Source organism: Sylvia atricapilla, chromosome 2, assembly GCF_009819655.1.
Source record: "Sylvia atricapilla isolate bSylAtr1 chromosome 2, bSylAtr1.pri, whole genome shotgun sequence".
Classification (NCBI taxonomy): Eukaryota; Metazoa; Chordata; class Aves; order Passeriformes; family Sylviidae; genus Sylvia; species Sylvia atricapilla.
In genome coordinates this window covers 25,712,669-25,730,915 of record NC_089141.1, presented here as the reverse complement: position 1 = coordinate 25,730,915, position 18,247 = coordinate 25,712,669, and the positions used below count along the sequence as shown (strand labels likewise).

The 18,247-nt window shown below is 50.2% G+C and overlaps 1 protein-coding gene across 1 annotated transcript; it reads right to left on the bottom strand.

Annotated features, from left to right (window-relative positions):
- Positions 1-9,172: 9,172 nt before the first annotated feature.
- Positions 9,173-12,403, bottom strand: LOC136373883 (trypsin I-P1-like). Its single transcript, XM_066338917.1, has 5 exons — positions 12,320-12,403; positions 11,439-11,607; positions 10,584-10,837; positions 9,824-9,960; positions 9,173-9,427 (listed from the first exon to the last, which is right to left on the bottom strand). Exons 1-5 carry the CDS (start codon positions 12,357-12,359, stop codon positions 9,278-9,280), a joined length of 750 nt encoding a protein of 249 aa, XP_066195014.1. The 5' UTR covers positions 12,360-12,403; the 3' UTR covers positions 9,173-9,277.
- Positions 12,404-18,247: the final 5,844 nt, after the last annotated feature.

Below are 18,247 nucleotides of genomic sequence, written 5' to 3'. Positions count from 1 at the left end.
GTTGAGGTCTGTACAAGAGGGTTTCAATCCTGGCCAGGAGCGTCTGGGGTCTTTCCACGGTGGTTGACTGGCACAGAACTCAGGGAGACACAGCCTTTGACTTCAGTCCATGGAAAAAAGCTTCCAACAGTGAGGGAAGAATTACAAACCACAAAAGTGTGAAGACAGTAGTGTAGTGTATCACTGGGTGGAAAATTCTGTAGTTTTGGGTTTTTAGAATATAGGTGCATGGGGGGACAAGATGGAGGATTTAGGGCAGTGCCCTGGGTTCTTCTTCTTCTTCTCCCCTGGCCTCCATCTTCTGATGTGACGGTGGCACAAAGTAATTTGAGGGGACTGGGTCAAAGTAGAGATGACCTGTTTAGTTTAGGTGATCAGTATTGGCACATAACTGTAAATAATATACACATGTAATTATCTGTATAAGAAGGTAACAACCTCCCATCGAGGGGAGAGTCATGCTGTCTCCAAGCAGCAGAACACCTCGGCCAGGCACAGAGAATATTGTAAGATGAGAATTAATAAACAACACAAGAAGCATTGAGAAACAAGACCTTGAAGACTGTGTTTCATTCTCGTGTCTGGACCAGAGCCTTCAGAGAGCAAAAGTCTCTTTTGAACCACCACCTGAAACTTGGGTGAGCAGAAAACCTAATCCGAGACAGAGGGAAAAGCCTGTAGGAAGGAAGAGACACTCACAGTTTGTGTGCACTGAGTTTGGGGCCAGAGCTCTGACAGAGACTCTGCAGATCCATGCTGGGCTCTGTGCCCACCAATGCACGGCAGTGGAAGGCTGGCCCATACAAGACACCAAGGGATCCAGCTGCACAAGGCTGTCATGGCCTTTGCAGTGAACATGTTCCCATGTGGCCTGTCAGCTCTGGAGAGCCTCCAGCTCCCAGACCCTCTGCTGCAGCTCTGAGTGTGTCCCACGGCATTCATTTCCCCAGGCTGCCTAGAGAAGATCCAGGAAAGACCCCAGATTCCTCAAAAGCAGTGGGAGATAAAAGGAAAGAGATTGGGATACTCTGTAGAAACACCACGCCCTCACACCAGCAGCAGCACTCCAGCTGAGAGGAGGCTGTGCCTGCTGGGTGCCAGGAAAGGGTCTCCAATTCCCTGGGCTGTGCAGAGGGCAGGGCAGTGCCTGGGGAGCCTTGCAGAAGACAGGGCACTTGAGGAGTTAGTGATGGTGAACAGGCATGGCTGCTGGGTGGGGCTATGTGGGTTTAGGTCCTGAGAAGCTGCACGTTAGCATGGGAATGTGCAGGGTGGGCACCAGCTGGAGTGCCCCAGGCAGGCCTGTGCTGAGCACGGCGGTGTGTTATGCAGGACACAATCACAGAATGGGGCAGCTAAGAAGGGACCTCAGGGGGTCACTGCTCCAATCATGCCTGCTCAAGCACAGCCATCCTAGGGCACGTGGCACAGCCTTGTATCCAGATGGTTCTGGAATATCTCCAGAGAGCCTCCACAACTTCTCTGGGCAGTCTGCTCCAATGCATGGTCGCCAACGCAGCAAGGCCCTTGCCTCATATCTAGGTGGAATTTCCTGAGCATCATTTTCTGTCTATTGTCTCTTGTCCTAGGGCTTGGCATCCCAGTGAAGAACCTGGGCTCACCTCTTGGCACCTTCCCTTCAGATACTCATAGACGTTGATGAGGTGGCTGTGGGAGAATAGATTATGGGACACCCGGAATGGGGCTGCGGCAGAGTCTCATTCCTGATGTGGTGCAGATGTGTCAGATGGGTGAACAGCCCTGAAGGAAAAGGAGCACAGAATGCTGAGGTCTATTGCCCAATCACTGAAGTGTGAGCATGCAGGTGTTAGGCATGTGACAAACAGGGTAAAAAGTGGGGAATAATAAATTGCTGATGTTTGTCACCATTTTCGGTGTCAGTCGTGTGTTCTCTGTCAGTGTCCACTGTGTATTTCCTTCTCAAGGCCAAGCAGGCTGAGACCCCTCAGCCTTTGTTCTTCCTGCCTCACACTATTCATCATCTTTCTTCTCCTCTCCTGGACATTCCCCAGGATGTCCCTGTCTCTTTTGTACTAAGAAGCCCAGAACTGCACACAGCACACAAGATGAGACTCACCAGGGCTGAGCGGAGCAGCTGGATCATCTCCCACACCATCCTGGCAATGCTCTTCCTAATGTACCTCAGGACACCCCTGGCCTTCCTGGCCACCAGGACACACTGCTGCTCCATGGGGAGCTTCTTGTCCATGGGGATTCCCAGGCCCTTCTCTGAAGAGCTGCTTCCCAGCAGGTCAGTCCCTTGCCTGTGCTACTATATGGGGATATTCCTCCCTAGCTGCATTTGCCTTGACTGAATTTCAGAAGATTCCTCTCTGCCCATCTCTCCAGCCTCTTGAGGTTCCTCTGAAGGGCTGCACAGCACTCTGAGCTATTGGAAACTCTCCCTAACCATGTAATCAATGAACTTGATGAGGAGACTGTCTACCCCTTAAACTGAGTCACTGATGAACACTGTAACCTGATGGAAATTTCTGTTATCTGCTAAGCATGCTAAAATCACCTGTAATCTTCATCACATGTTTGCTGAAGATAAACTATATGTGGGCCAAGGGGTGGAAGGCAGGTGGATCCAGCCCCACAGACCACACTGCATGAAGGAAATAACACTTTACCTGAGTCAGCACAGCCTTGTGCTCTGCTGTTCCTATTCTTTGGCCACAGAACAACCACAGACAGGTCGTTGTAACAGAGGAGTGTGTGGGCAGCTCCCACAGGGTACTGGCTACTTCAACACCTGCCTGGCCTTGCCTTTATCTACAGCTGCACCAGCAACTGCCCACTCAAGCACTTGTTCTGTTTGACAGGGGGAATCATGAGAAGCATTGACTGGAGTCAAGAAAGAGACAGTCGGTGGAGTGCAGACTGAAAACAGAAAGAGCAAGGTGAGGGAGGGAAGGGAGACAGAGAGGAGACAAAGTAGGGCTGATAGAAGTAAGTGTAGTGCAAGCAAGAATAAAATGCAGAGGGAGGCCAGGAGTGGCAAGGAGACAAAGATGGATAAAGAAACTGACAGTATCTGACAAGGGGAGGAAGGCAAGGCTCAGAAGCAGAGGAGCTGATGGGTGAGAAGTCTCATGCAGCACCCACGAGGTGGAAAGCAGCTCCCGTATATGTGCAGGGACAAGTTTGTGTTCAGCTCCCTCTGCAGCTCCACCAGTGTGTTCACTCTCAGCACAGTAGTATGTGCCAGAGTCATTGAGAAAGGCATGTTCTATGGAGAGGGTGATGCTGTCTCCTTTTATGTCGCTGCTCTTGAAATGGTCCTCAAAACCCTTCTCCACTTCTGCGTTACCAAATTCAAATGCAGAAGCCACCTGGGTCATACTGGAATTCTTCCGGGAAGGCAGCATGAACCAGTACAAATATCTGTTTGAGGATTGCTTCTTGGAACATTCCAGATTCACAGACTGGCCTTCTTTTACTACCATGTCTGGAGACTGCTCCAGGGTTGATACTACAAAAGAAAAACACGCACAGTAAGGGGAAGGGGAAAATGGGAAAAATTTGAACTAGGCACTGTGGGTTGGTAGGGAATGGGATGAGAAGAAAGAGGGCAGCCAAGGAAGCAGTTCAAGGCAGCAGTTCAAAGCATGGGACAGCTCTTCAGATCAGGATGCAAATTTCCAGTCCCTCTTCAATGGCCAAGGTGCATTCCTGGGCAGTTTGTGTCCAAAACCAGGAACCAGCGAGGGGCTGCACAAACAATGACAAAGAGACAGCCATTGCAGAAGATTCAGGGATTCCTGCCCACCACATTCACTGCTCATCCTCAACACAGCAAGCTCTGCAGAATGGAGCAGGGCCAGGAACTGGCTACAAAGCTGGGAGAGCAGCAGCAGCAGGATCAATGGAGATGCTCAGGGCTGGGTTGAGTTCACTTACCCAGAGGAGCCAGCATGGCCACAAAGAAACAGCAAGGAACCATGGCTGAAAAAAGCCCCTTCCCTCTCAGCAGCCTGCCTCTTGCAGCTGCCCAAAGATCTGTGCAGAGGGAGCAGTGAGTGAGGGTGGGACATGTCGGGGTGGGGCTGGCCAAGCAATGTCAGAAGGCATTGGCTGGCTGGGAAGCCTGGGGAATGACACAAACCATGGCAGGAAAGCAGAAGCTCTGCAGAGATGCAGCAGCTGGAAGGGGCAGGCTGGGCAGGGCTGGGTGTGCAGGGAAGGATGGGGTGTTGAGGACAGAACTGGGCTGAGGTTGCACGGGAGGCTGAGGGTGTGCAAGGCACAGGAATGCTGGCTGCTCCCCTTCTGCTTCTGAAGCCCTTGGGAGAAAGAGGAATGAGGGATAAAATCACACAGAGGTGCCTTGAATGTTCCCATGCACTTTCCCTGCCTTCCCCACCCATGGCTGACTCAGTTCCTGCCTGGGCTCCCCACGTCCCACCCAGCTGTGGGACGGCTCTTTCTCTCTGTGCAGCGCTGTGAGCACAGCAAACAAGAGCAGTGAGAGGGAGGCAGGACCCCCACAGACAGCACAGCAGCCCAAGCACTCAGGCTTGGGAGGGCTCTCATGGACATGGCAGTGAGAGCGGCAGGAGAGGAAGGTGAATTCCAGGGCAAGCAGGTGATGGTAGATTTTCCAGTACTGGGCTTTTTTATCAACAGTGGTCTTCACTGCAGCAAACAGCGACTCAGCCATTATCTCTTTTTGAACGCCGAAAAAACCAGAATGCCAAGCTGCCTCAAGCTCCGATCTTTACTTGCTCCAAAACGCGCGTTGTTTTTTCTTCCAAGCTATGCACACTCTTATTTTGGTTATTTACTCTTAAGTATTTAACACTTAGTGCTTTTGGTAACTTATGGGGAAAAATTCTTTGGACAAAAAGGAACAAACTGAACCCCAGCAGTGAAGCAAAGCCCTCAGTGTTGTTGGCAATGTTTTGTTATTAATGCTTTAATTGTTGGTTTTGTTTGCATTGTTATACATACTAGTAAAGAATTGCTATTCCTATCCCCAAATCTTTGCCTGAAAGCCCCTAACTGCAAATTTACAATTAGAAAAACAAAAGGGGGGGAGGTGTTAATTCTCCATTCCAGGGGAAACTCCAGCTTTCCCTGGCAGATACCTGTCTTTTCAAACCAAGACAAGCCTGTCCTGCCTTTTTCTTGTAATCCTATCTCATGACAGAAAAGACACTCAAACCATGACACTAAATTTGGCAGACAAAAAGAGGTGAACATGAAACCACTCTACCATCCCAGAACACATGGCACAGGATTCTAACCAGATGGTTCTGGAATATCTCCAGACAGCCTCCAGATCTTCTCCTGGCCACCTGCTCCAATGCATGGTCACCAACACGGCAAAGCTCTTGCCTCATATTCAGGTGGAAGTTCCTGTGCATCATTTTCTGCCCATTGTCTCTTGTCTTAGGGCTTGGAAATGTGGAGAAGAGCTGGATCTACCTCTTCACATATTCCTTTCAGCTTTTATAGTCATTGAGGAGGGGACCTCTGAGTTGTCTCTTCTCAAGGCCAAACAGGCCCAGCTCCCACAGCCTTTGCTCACAAATGACATGCTTCACTCCATTCCTCACATTTCTCCTCCACAGAACCTGCTCCAGGTGCTCCATGTCTCTCTTGTACTGAAGAGCCCAGAACAGGACACTGCACTCCAGATTTGCCTCCCCAGGGCTGAGTGGAGCCTCACCTCCCTTGCCCTGCTGGCTATGCTCTTCCTAATGCACCCCAGGACACCCCTGGCCTTCCTGGCCACCAGGACACACTGCTGCTCCATGGGGAGATTGTTGTCCACAGGGACCCCCAGGTCCTCCTCTGAAGAGCTGCTTCCCAGCAGGTCAGCCCCCAGCCTGTGCTGGTATATGGAGTTATTTTTCCCCAGGTGCATTTACCTTGGCTAAATTTCAGAAGGTTCCTCTCTGCCCATTTCTCCAACCTCTTGAGGTCCCTCTGAAGGGCTGCACAGCACTCTGAGCTATTGGAAACTCTTCCTAACTTGGTGTTATCAGTGAACTTGATGAGGAGACTCTATTCCTTCATCTGAGTCGCTGATGAACAAAACACTGTAACCTGTTTGAAATTTCTGTTGCCTGCTCTGCCTGCCAATATCAGCTGTAATCTTTATAATAGCTATAATCTTTATAATATGCTGAAAACATGTCATGATATGTTAAGTTTTTCTATTAAATGGTTTATTTTGTTGTCCCTTTATGCTAATAATTGCTTTCTAAACTCTACCCCCCCTTCCCTGTCCTGCTAGTACTGATTGGATTGCATTTGCTTACTTAGCTGTCAATCCTTCCCTAGCCTTGCCTTTTCTCCCAGATTCTTTACTATCAATCTCCGAATCTTCGATGCTTTAATAGTAGTTTTGATCACTCCCCTCCTCCTGTGTTCCCTTATTAGTTTCAGTATGGTAGTCCTTGCCTTGTTCCCCTCTTCTTATTGGATCCTCACCCTGAACCCTGCCCTTAAAGAAGTCCCTTAAAACCCAATTCCCTGTCCTGAGATAGGGACTTAATTTTCATTTCTAATTTAGAGATGTTTAGGTCCTACCCTCTCCTCTGCTTTCGAGTCAATTAATAGTGAAGGAATGCAGGAGATGCTGTGTAGGCCTGTCCAGCATTCTTTACCCTGATCCACCAGTGACTGCCCACAAGACCAGAGGCCCCAGGGGAACGTTGCGCACCCCATAAACAGCAATAATATAAAAGAGTACTGTGACAAAGAAAAACTGTATATGGCTCAAGGGGTAGAAGGCAGGTGGATCCTGCCACAGAAACACTCTACATGGAGGAAAGAATACTTTACCTGAGTCAGCACAGGCTTGTGCTCTGCTGTTCCTATTCCTTGGCCACAGAACAACCACAGACAGGTCGTTATAACAGAGGAGTGTGTGGGCAGCTCCCACAGGGTACTGCCTACTTCAACACCTGCCTGGCCTTGCCTTTATCTACAGCTGCACCAGCAACTGCCCACACAAGCACTTGTTCTGTTTGACAGGGGGAATCATGAGAAGCATTGACTGGAGTTTAGTTAGAGACAGTCAGTGGGGTGCAGATTGAAAACAGAAAGAGCAAGGTGGGGAAGAGAAGGGAGACATAGAGAAGACACAGTGGGGCTGACAGGAGAAAGTGTAGTGCAAGTAAGAGTTAAATGCAGAGGGAGGCCTGGAGTGGCAAGGAAACAAAGATGGACAAAGAAACCGACAGTATCTGACAAGGGGAGGAAGGCAAGGCTCAGAAGCAGAGGAGCTGATGGGCGAGAAGACTCATGCAGCACCCACGAGGTGGAAAGCAGCTCCTGTATATGTGCAGGGACAAGTTTGTGTTCAGCTCCCTCTGCAGCTCCACCACTGTGTTCACTCTCAGCACAGTAGTATGTGCCAGAGTCATTGAGAAAGGCATGTTCTATGGAGAGGGTGATGCTGTCTCCTTTTATGTCGCTGCTCTTGAAATGGTCCTCAAAACCCTTCTCCATTGTTGCCTTAGCACCTACTACTGCATAAGCCACCTGGGTCATACTGGAATTCTTCTGGGAAGGCAGCACGAACCAGTACAGAGTTAAGTAGGACGGTTGCTTCTTGGAACATTCCAGATTCACAGACTGGCCTTCTTTTATCACCATGTCAGGGGACTGCTCCAGGGATAAAACTGGAAAGGAAAAGTACAAACAATGAGGAGAAGGAAAAAATTGAATAAATATGATCAAGGCACTGTGGGTTGGTAGGGAATGGGATGAGAAGAAAGAGGGCAGCCAAGGGAGCAGTTCAAGGCATGGGACAGCTCTTTAAATCAGCAAGTGAATTTCCAGTCCCTCTTCAATGGCCAAGGTGCATTCCTGGGCACTTTGTGTCCAAAACCAGAACCAGCAAGGGGCTGCACAAACAATGACAAAGACACAGCCATTGCAGAAGATTCAGGGATTCCTGCCCACCACATTCACTGCTCATCCTCAACACAGCAAGCTCTGCAGAATGGAGCAGGGCCAGGAACTGGCTACAAAGCTGGGAGAGCAGCAGCAGCAGGATCAATGGAGATGCTCAGGGCTGGGCTGAGTTCACTTACCCAGAGGGGCCAGCATGGCCACAAAGAAACAGCAAGGAACCATGGCTGAAAAAAGCCCCTTCCCTCTCAGCAGCCTGCCTCTTGCAGCTGCCCAAAGATCTGTGCAGAGGGAGCAGTGGGTGAGGGTGGGACATGTCGGGGTGGGGCTGGCCAAGCAATGTCAGAAGGCATTGGCTGGCTGGGAAGCCTGGGGAACGACACAAACCATGGCAGGAAAGCAGAAGCCCTGCAGAGACGCAGCAGGTGGAAGGGGCAGGCTGGGCAGGACTGGGTGTGCAGGGAAGGATGGGGTGTTGAGGACAAAACTGGGCTGAGGTTGCACGGGACGCTGAGGGTGTGCAAGGCACAGGAATGCTGGCTGCTCCCCTTCTGCTTCTGAAGCCCTTGGGAGATGGAGGAATGAGGGATAAAATCACACAGAGGTGCCTTGAATGTTCCCATGCACTTTCCCTGCCTTCCCCACCCATGGCTGTCTCAGTTCCTGCCTGGGCTCCCCACGTCCCACCCAGCTGTGGGACGGCTCTTTCTCTCTGTGCAGCGCTGTGAGCACAGCAAACAAGAGCAGTGAGAGGGAGGCAGGACCCCCACAGACAGCACAGCAGCCCAAGCACTCAGGCTTGGGAGGGCTCTCATGGACATGGCAGTGAGAGCGGCAGGAGAGGAAGGTGAAGTCCTGTGAAGAGCTGAGGCACAGGGGCTTTTGGAGGATTGGCTTCAGGAGTACAGTTCATTTGGGCACTTGCACTGTCCTCTGCACAGAGGATAATGAAGAGTAGGCGAGTCTGGGCTGCCCTCATGTGTTGAAGCAAGCAGCATCCTCCACTGTGAAGGGACTGGAGAACTACACAAGGACTGAGCAGAAACCTGAATTGTTCTTTTCAAAGTGAGGAACTTGGATGAACTGCCATGAATTAAAGACTTTTGAAACAACTGAAAATAATGGACTGGAAGGCTTTTAAGAATGGGTGTGTAAATTTTTCCAAGATCCCTTCAGTTCTGCAGGTACTATAAATACTAAATACTTTCTCCTTACTGGAATTCACTGCCTTTGTGCTCTATATCACAGGCTATGGAAATTCCCAGAGAAACAGTGCACAAAGTAAGGGTGCCTGAAAGTCTTTATTAATGTTTCATAATTTTTGCTTGTCCAGACCCACAAAAACAGAAATGATGATGAGAAATACAGGTCACACCAAACGAGCATCTCAGTTGGCAGCAATGGTGGACTGGATCCAGGAGACGTAGTTGCAAACCTTGGTGTAAACTCCGGGGTAGCCCCTCTGGGCACATCCAATACCCCAGGAAACAATGCCCTGGAGCTGTCCATTGCAGACCACGGGGCCGCCGGAATCTCCCTGCGCACACAAAGGGTATGGATATTGAGCAAATGGCATCAGCCTAAGCAATGAGCCAGAGCTCCCCGACATCACTGGCTTTGGAGGAAGCCCTGTCAGGCCTACTCTGCACAAAGGTTCTACAAAGGCTGTTTCTGATTCACACTCTCCACCTGGTGCTACCATGCCTGACTGGAGCTCCAATGGACCCACAGCTAAGGATGAGTCAGCTGCCTGGTTTTGCCAGACACAGTACTCAGCAAACATTCAGGATATGTGTGCCTGAAGCCTCTGCTGTCATCCAAGAACTCAGATTTACCACTGCAGTGACTAGAGCTGACTCTGTAATGTGAAGGCATCTCCGTCTGAGAAAAGGCAAGAGAGAAATGACTGGGAAGGGAGAGGCAGATGATTTACCTGGCAGGAATCTTTTCCTCCCTCCAGGAATCCTACACACATCATGTTATTGGTAATTTGCCTAGGGTAGGCATTAGAGCAGTCGGAGGCAGAGAGGACAGGAGCCTTCAGGCAATGCAGCTCGTCTGGGTAGTTACCTACAAGGAAACAGGGAGAGATGGTTGATGGCATTGCTGAGTCCTTTTCAGAGCTCGGAGATGATCTTAGCAGAAAAGTGAATGCTGGACACCCTGTTTTGGCAGCCATCCTGCTTCCTCTCAACAGCAACCACACAATGTGTTCCTTCAGTAGAGATGGAACAAATTCTACCCATGGGTTCACCATTCTACACTGCAGCCACCTTAACTCTTCTGGTATCTGCAATTTCATCAATTGCCAAGATGGGGCCACTCTTGTGATACATACACTGGAAGAAACCTGAGCCTCAGGAAAACCATCCTCTCCTCTTGGAGGTTTAGATGTCATCAGTGGAATAAAACCACTTGCCATGCACATCTCTGGCCATTGGTTTGAAGGAATCAAGACCTCTGGTAGGAATTCTAGATCCACAGTCCCAGACCTCACCGTTATTCTCAGAGAACTGACAACTCTGTTGACATTAGCTGAACCCCGTGTGCAGTCCCTACACTGACCCATTGCTCAAAAGACCTGTCACACGGCACTTCCCTGTGTTTTAGCCTTTCCTGTTGGGGGTTAATGGGGAGGTCTTAGAGACTGTCCTGGGCCCCCAGGGGTCTGTACATTCCCCCAGAGTACTCACTGCCACTGCTGAGAGTGTTGCCCCAGCCGGAGATCAGGCAGGTGGTGCCGGCGGCCACGCAGCTGGTAGGCAGAGCAATGGTTTGGACAGCTTTGGTGAGCTGGGCTGGGGTGGCCAGCTTGATGAGCATGATGTCATTGTCCAGGGTGTAGGCACTGTAGCCAGAGTGGCGGATGACTTTAGCAGAGTTGATAAACTGCTGTGTGGATTCGGTGAGTGCCAGGTTGTGTTTCCCCAGCTGCACTTGGATGCGACTGGAAAAGAGAAGGCACAGCATGTCCTTTACTGCTCCTGGCAGGTTGAGAGAAACCTCCCTGTCCCTGAGTGCACTTGCTCCAACATCACTGCCACAGAAGCCTTCTGGGGCAGGAGATCTTTCTTGTCCTCCAGGGAGCCCTGGCGATGCACCCTGAGATCTTAACCACTCCCAGTACAGGTGGTGAATTTCTGCAGGTTTGTAAGTACATGACGGCAGTCGGATACATAGCAGCACTTTACACAAATGTTCTGGGACAAGGCAAACTGTTCTAGCCTGACCTCGTTCCTCTTCCTGTTCTCTAGGGACAATGCTTTAGCAAGATTCATGCAATTGATAAGAAATCACAGCCCAGAACTCATTGCTTGATTACCCCATTGTTATTTCAGAAAGTGTTTTGCTTTCAAAGAAACATTTGCAAAAGTGGAAAACGCCTCAGGATGCCTCGGCCCAGCTTCCTGAATGATCCACTCATCCCTTGGCTGTCTCTGGTCAGAATGGATGCACTCAGATATTTCTGTCTCGTAGCTCAGAATTCCTGCTAGAAGTGAACTGGAAGACAGAAGTAGGTTATAGAACGATGTAGTTTTTCCACTCACGATTTGTAGCAGTGAGCAGCCGACACGACCCACTGGCTGCTGATGAGGGAACCTCCACAGAAGTGATATCCAGAATTCAGGGACACCTGATAGGGCACAGAGTTCGCGGCACAGGTGTAGCCTCCCACAATCTTGTCATCATCATCTTCAGCAAAGGTGGGGAAGGCAACTGGAAGAGAAGAATTTCCATGTGTCAAGAGCTGGCCAAAGGTAATGTGGCTGTCATGTGCCCTGTGACTGCCTGTCTGCAGCCCCTCACTTGTAGGCTCCCCTTCTGTGGACACTCAGGGCAGCAGTGCTGGGCAGATCTAAGGCACATCCATTTGCTGCACCCTCAAAGAAGGGATCAGAGCTACACTGGTACCTCACATATCTGCAACTAAAGCCCTGCTGGCTACTCCCCGAGGGAACATAAGGACACAGAAATGTTCTTGTTGGACCGGATCACGAGTGCGTCTTTCCCAGGATCCTGTCTACTGAAACAGTCAAGGGTTGCCTGAGGGAAAAAGTAAAAACAAGTGTGCAGTAATATTTTCTTTGAGCACCTACCCAGGGTCCAAAATTTTTCAGTTGCTTTAGGACTTCCTGGGCCAGAAGTATTCCCTGTGCACTCCTTAGTCCTGCAGAAGGAGGCAGTCTTTTTCTGAAGCTATGGCCACATGTCTATAGGTGGGTCAGGAACCACTATGAAGGCATTCATCCCCCAGCTTGTGGCACAAGGCATTAGGAACAGACAGAAGAAGGAAGTTGCCGGGCCCTGCCTTCAGACTTCTGCAAGTCAAAACTGGACTTGGCTTTCCCACAGCAGGCTACCTTGCAGGTTTGCTCAGAAAATCTGCTTCCTATTAAATGTCAGAAATAGAAATAAAAAATATACTCACCAGCCACCCCAATAAAGGCGAGAAGCAGCAGGTACTTCATGGTCTTGATTCAAGCTCAAGCCCAGACTGGCAGACTAGATGTGGGAGCTGCTAGAAATACGTTTTTGGTAATGGTCTTATCTCTAGTCCAAGGTTTTCTCCAGAACACAAGTACACAGTGGAAAATTTGAAGATCTAAAAATGTGGGCATTAGCAGGCCTTGGTAGACTGTACAAATAACAGACTCCCAACCCTGCAAGCTGCAAGGTGCAATCTCTGCTTCTCCCAGTCAGGCCTGACCTGTTGTCCAGGTGTGGGAGAAGCTGCTGACATGCCAACCTGGTGTCTCTTGGAGCACGACAGAGAATAGTTCTGTAACTGCTCTTCTCTGACTCCAAAGGAGGATCTGCAGGAGAGAACAGGCTGCCTTTGCCTCTGCACTGGGACTGCCCCTGCAGGGACTGCACCTTGGAGAGATTGCTGAGGAGAAGTTTGTGCCTCACAGGATGTGCTGCTACAGATTGACCTTCTCCATGCCAGAGAAGAGCAGGTACTCTCCTTGCCTCTTTAATGCAGCACTTTGCAAAAGAGCAGCAGGACACAAATGGACAAAGTTGGAGAAAGTCATGTCTTCTTCCCTGCACACAGCCATGTTCACCTGCCCAAGGCAGAGGTGTTGCAGTCCAGGGCATCCAAAGAAAGATCACAGACCTCAGCAGAGAGGACTGGGACCCAATTAAGAAGGGTTGAGGTCTGTACAAGAGGGTTTCAATCCTGGCCAGGAGGGTCTGGTGTTTTTCCACGGTGGTTGACTGGTACAGAACTCAGGGAGTCACAGCCTTTGATTTCAGTCCATGGAAAAAAGCTTCCAACAGTGAGGGAAGAATTACAAACCACAAAAGTGTGAAGACAGTAGTGTAGTGTATCAATAGGTGGAAAATTCTGTAGTTTTGGGGTTTTAGGATCTAGGTGCATGGGGGGACAAGATGGAGGATTTAGGGCAGTGCCGTGGGGTCTTCTTCTTCTTCTCCCCTGGCCTCCATCTTCTGATGTGATGGTGGCACAAAGTAATTTGAGGGGACTGGGTCAAAGTAGAGATGACCTGTTTAGTATAGGTGATCGGTATTGGCACATAACTGTAAATAATATACACATGTAATTATCTGTATAAGAAGGTAACAACCTCCCATCGAGGGGAGAGTCATGCTGTCTCCAAGCAGCAGAACACCTCGGCCAGGCACAGAGAATATTGTAAGATGAGAATTAATAAACAACACAAGAAGCATTGAGAAACAAGACCTTGAAGACTGTGTTTCATTCTCGTGTCTGGACCAGAGCCTTCAGAGAGCAAAGGTCTCTTTTGAACCACCACCTGAAACTTGGGTGAGCAGAAAACCTAACCCAAGACAGAGGGAAAAGCCTGCAGGCAGGAGGAGACACTCACAGTTTGTGTGCACTGATTTTGGGGCCAGAGCTCTGACAGAGACTCTGCAGATCCATGCTGGGCTCTGTGCCCACCAATGCACAGCAGTGGAAGGCTGGCCCATACAAGACACCAAGGGATCCAGCTGCACAAGGCTGTCATGGCCTTTGCAGTGAACATGTTCCCATGTGGCCTGTCAGCTCTGGAGAGCCTCCAGCTCCCAGACCCTCTGCTGCAGCTCTGAGTGTGTCCCACGGCATTCATTTCCCCAGGCTGCCTAGAGAAGATCCAGGAAAGACCCCAGATTCCTCAAAAGCAGTGGGAGATAAAAGGAAAGAGATTGGGATACTCTGTAGAAACACCACGCCCTCACACCAGCAGCAGCACTCCAGCTGAGAGGAGGCTGTGCCTGCTGGGTGCCAGGAAAGGGTCTCCAATTCCCTGGGCTGTGCAGAGGGCAGGGCAGTGCCTGGGGAGCCTTGCAGAAGACAGGGCACTTGAGGAGTTAGTGATGGTGAACAGGCATGGTTGCTGGGTGGGGCTATGTGGGTTTAGGTCCTGAGAAGCTGCACGTTAGCATGGGAATGTGCAGGGTGGGCACCAGCTGGAGTGCCCCAGGCAGGCCTCTGCTGAGCACGGCGGTGTGTTATGCAGGACACAATCACAGAATGGGGCAGCTAAGAAGGGACCTCAGGGGGTCACTGCTCCAATCATGCCTGCTCAAGCACAGCCATCCTAGGGCACGTGGCACAGCCTTGTATCCAGATGGTTCTGGAATATCTCCAGAGAGCCTCCACAACTTCTCTGGGCAGTCTGCTCCAATGCATGGTCGCCAACGCAGCAAGGCCCTTGCCTCATATCTAGGTGGAATTTCCTGAGCATCATTTTCTGTCTATTGTCTCTTGTCCTAGGGCTTGGCATCCCAGTGAAGAACCTGGGCTCACCTCTTGGCACCTTCCCTTCAGATACTCATAGACGTTGATGAGGTGGCTGTGGGAGAATAGATTATGGGACACCCGGAATGGGGCTGCGGCCAAGTCTCATTCCTGATGTGGTGCAGATGTGTCAGATGGGTGAACAGCCCTGAAGGAAAAGGAGCACAGAATGCTGAGGTCTATTGCCCAATCACCGAAGTGTGAGCATGCAGGTGTTAGGCATGTGACAAACAGGGTAAAAAGTGGGGAATAATAAATTGCTGATGTTTGTCACCATTTTCGGTGTCAGTCGTGTGTTCTCTGTCAGTGTCCACTGTGTATTTCCTTCTCAAGGCCAAGCAGGCTGAGACCCCTCAGCCTTTGTTCTTCCTGCCTCACACTATTCATCATCTTTCTTCTCCTCTCCTGGACATTCCCCAGGATGTCCCTGTCTCTTTTGTACTAAGAAGCCCAGAACTGCACACAGCACACAAGATGAGACTCACCAGGGCTGAGCGGAGCAGCTGGATCATCTCCCACACCATCCTGGCAATGCTCTTCCTAATGTACCTCAGGACACCCCTGGCCTTCCTGGCCACCAGGACACACTGCTGCTCCATGGGGAGCTTCTTGTCCATGGGGATTCCCAGGCCCTTCTCTGAAGAGCTGCTTCCCAGCAGGTCAGTCCCTTGCCTGTGCTACTATATGGGGATATTCCTCCCTAGCTGCATTTGCCTTGACTGAATTTCAGAAGATTCCTCTCTGCCCATCTCTCCAACCTCTTGAGGTTCCTCTGAAGGGCTGCACAGCACTCTGAGCTATTGGAAACTCTCCCTAACCATGTAATCAATGAACTTGATGAGGAGACTGTCTACCCCTTAAACTGAGTCACTGATGAACACTGTAACCTGATGGAAATTTCTGTTATCTGCTAAGCATGCTAAAATCACCTGTAATCTTCATCACATGTTTGCTGAAGATAAACTATATGTGGGCCAAGGGGTGGAAGGCAGGTGGATCCAGCCCCACAGACCACACTGCATGAAGGAAATAACACTTTACCTGAGTCAGCACAGCCTTGTGCTCTGCTGTTCCTATTCTTTGGCCACAGAACAACCACAGACAGGTCGTTGTAACAGAGGAGTGTGTGGGCAGCTCCCACAGGGTACTGGCTACTTCAACACCTGCCTGGCCTTGCCTTTATCTACAGCTGCACCAGCAACTGCCCACTCAAGCACTTGTTCTGTTTGACAGGGGGAATCATGAGAAGCATTGACTGGAGTCAAGAAAGAGACAGTCAGTGGAGTGCAGACTGAAAACAGAAAGAGCAAGGTGAGGGAGGGAAGGGAGACAGAGAGGAGACAAAGTAGGGCTGATAGAAGTAAGTGTAGTGCAAGCAAGAGTAAAATGCAGAGGGAGGCCAGGAGTGGCAAGGAGACAAAGATGGATAAAGAAACTGACAGTATCTGACAAGGGGAGGAAGGCAAGGCTCAGAAGCAGAGGAGCTAATGGGCGAGAAGACTCATGCAGCACCCACGAGGTGGAAAGCAGCTCCCGTATATGTGCAGGGACAAGTTTGTGTTCAGCTCCCTCTGCAGCTCCACCAGTGTGTTCACTCTCAGCACAGTAGTATGTGCCAGAGTCATTGAGAAAGGCATGTTCTATGGAGAGGGTGATGCTGTCTCCTTTTATGTCGCTGCTCTTGAAATGGTCCTCAAAACCCTTCTCCACTTCTGCGTTACCAAATTCAAATGCAGAAGCCACCTGGGTCATACAGGAATTCTTCCGGGAAGGCAGCATGAACCAGTACAAATATCTGTTTGAGGATTGCTTCTTGGAACATTCCAGATTCACAGACTGGCCTTCTTTTACTACCATGTCTGGAGACTGCTCCAGGGTTGATACTACAAAAGAAAAACACGCACAGTGAGGGGAAGGGGAAAATGGGAAAAATTTGAACTAGGCACTGTGGGTTGGTAGGGAATGGGATGAGAAGAAAGAGGGCAGCCAAGGAAGCAGTTCAAGGCAGCAGTTCAAAGCATGGGACAGCTCTTCAGATCAGGATGCAAATTTCCAGTCCCTCTTCAATGGCCAAGGTGCATTCCTGGGCAGTTTGTGTCCAAAACCAGGAACCAGCGAGGGGCTGCACAAACAATGACAAAGAGACAGCCATTGCAGAAGATTCAGGGATTCCTGCCCACCACATTCACTGCTCATCCTCAACACAGCAAGCTCTGCAGAATGGAGCAGGGCCAGGAACTGGCTACAAAGCTGGGAGAGCAGCAGCAGCAGGATCAATGGAGATGCTCAGGGCTGGGTTGAGTTCACTTACCCAGAGGGGCCAGCATGGCCACAAAGAAACAGCAAGGAACCATGGCTGAAAAAAGCCCCTTCCCTCTCAGCAGCCTGCCTCTTGCAGCTGCCCAAAGATCTGTGCAGAGGGAGCAGTGAGTGAGGGTGGGACATGTCGGGGTGGGGCTGGCCAAGCAATGTCAGAAGGCATTGGCTGGCTGGGAAGCCTGGGGAATGACACAAACCATGGCAGGAAAGCAGAAGCCCTGCAGAGATGCAGCAGCTGGAAGGGGCAGGCTGGGCAGGGCTGGGTGTGCAGGGAAGGATGGGGTGTTGAGGACAGAACTGGGCTGAGGTTGCACGGGAGGCTGAGGGTGTGCAAGGCACAGGAATGTTGGCTGCTCCCCTTCTGCTTCTGAAGCCCTTGGGAGAAAGAGGAATGAGGGATAAAATCACACAGAGGTGCCTTGAATGTTCCCATGCACTTTCCCTGCCTTCCCCACCCATGGCTGACTCAGTTCCTGCCTGGGCTCCCCACGTCCCACCCAGCTGTGGGACGGCTCTTTCTCTCTGTGCAGCGCTGTGAGCACAGCAAACAAGAGCAGTGAGAGGGAGGCAGGACCCCCACAGACAGCACAGCAGCCCAAGCACTCAGGCTTGGGAGGGCTCTCATGGACATGGCAGTGAGAGCGGCAGGAGAGGAAGGTGAATTCCAGGGCAAGCAGGTGATGATAGATTTTCCAGTACTGGGCTTTTTTATCAACAGTGGTCTTCACTGCAGCAAACAGCGACTCAGCCATTATCTCTTTTTGAACGCCGAAAAAACCAGAATGCCAAGCTGCCTCAAGCTCTGATCTTTACTTGCTCCAAAACGCGCGTTGTTTTTTCTTCCAAGCTATGCACACTCTTATTTTGGTTATGTACTCTTAAGTATTTAACACTTAGTGCTTTTGGTAACTTATGGGGAAAAATTCTTTGGACAAAAAGGAACAAACTGAACCCCAGCAGTGTAGCAAAGCCCTCAGTGTTGTTGGCAATGTTTTGTTATTAATGCTTTAATTGTTGGTTTTGTTTGCATTGTTATACATACTAGTAAAGAATTGCTATTCCTATCCCCAAATCTTTGCCTGAAAGCCCCTAACTGCAAATTTACAATTAGAAAAACAAAAGGGGGGGAGGTGTTAATTCTCCATTTCAGGGGGAACTCCAGCTTTCCCTGGCAGATACCTGTCTTTTCAAACCAAGACAAGCCTGTCCTGCCTTTTTCTTGTAATCCTATCTCATGACAGAAAAGACACTCAAACCATGACACTAAATTTG

Excerpts from the sequence above, each read along its gene's own strand:
- LOC136373883 (XM_066338917.1), bottom strand. The coding sequence starts at position 12,359 with ATGAAGTACCTGCTGCTTCTCGCCTTTATTGGGGTGGCTG. Across the intron at positions 11,608-12,319 it reads CGCCTTTATTGGGGTGGCTG|TTGCCTTCCCCACCTTTGCT; the intron begins GTGAGTATATTT and ends CTTCTCTTCCAG. Across the intron at positions 10,838-11,438 it reads GCTGCTCACTGCTACAAATC|TCGCATCCAAGTGCAGCTGG; the intron begins GTGAGTGGAAAA and ends TCTCTTTTCCAG.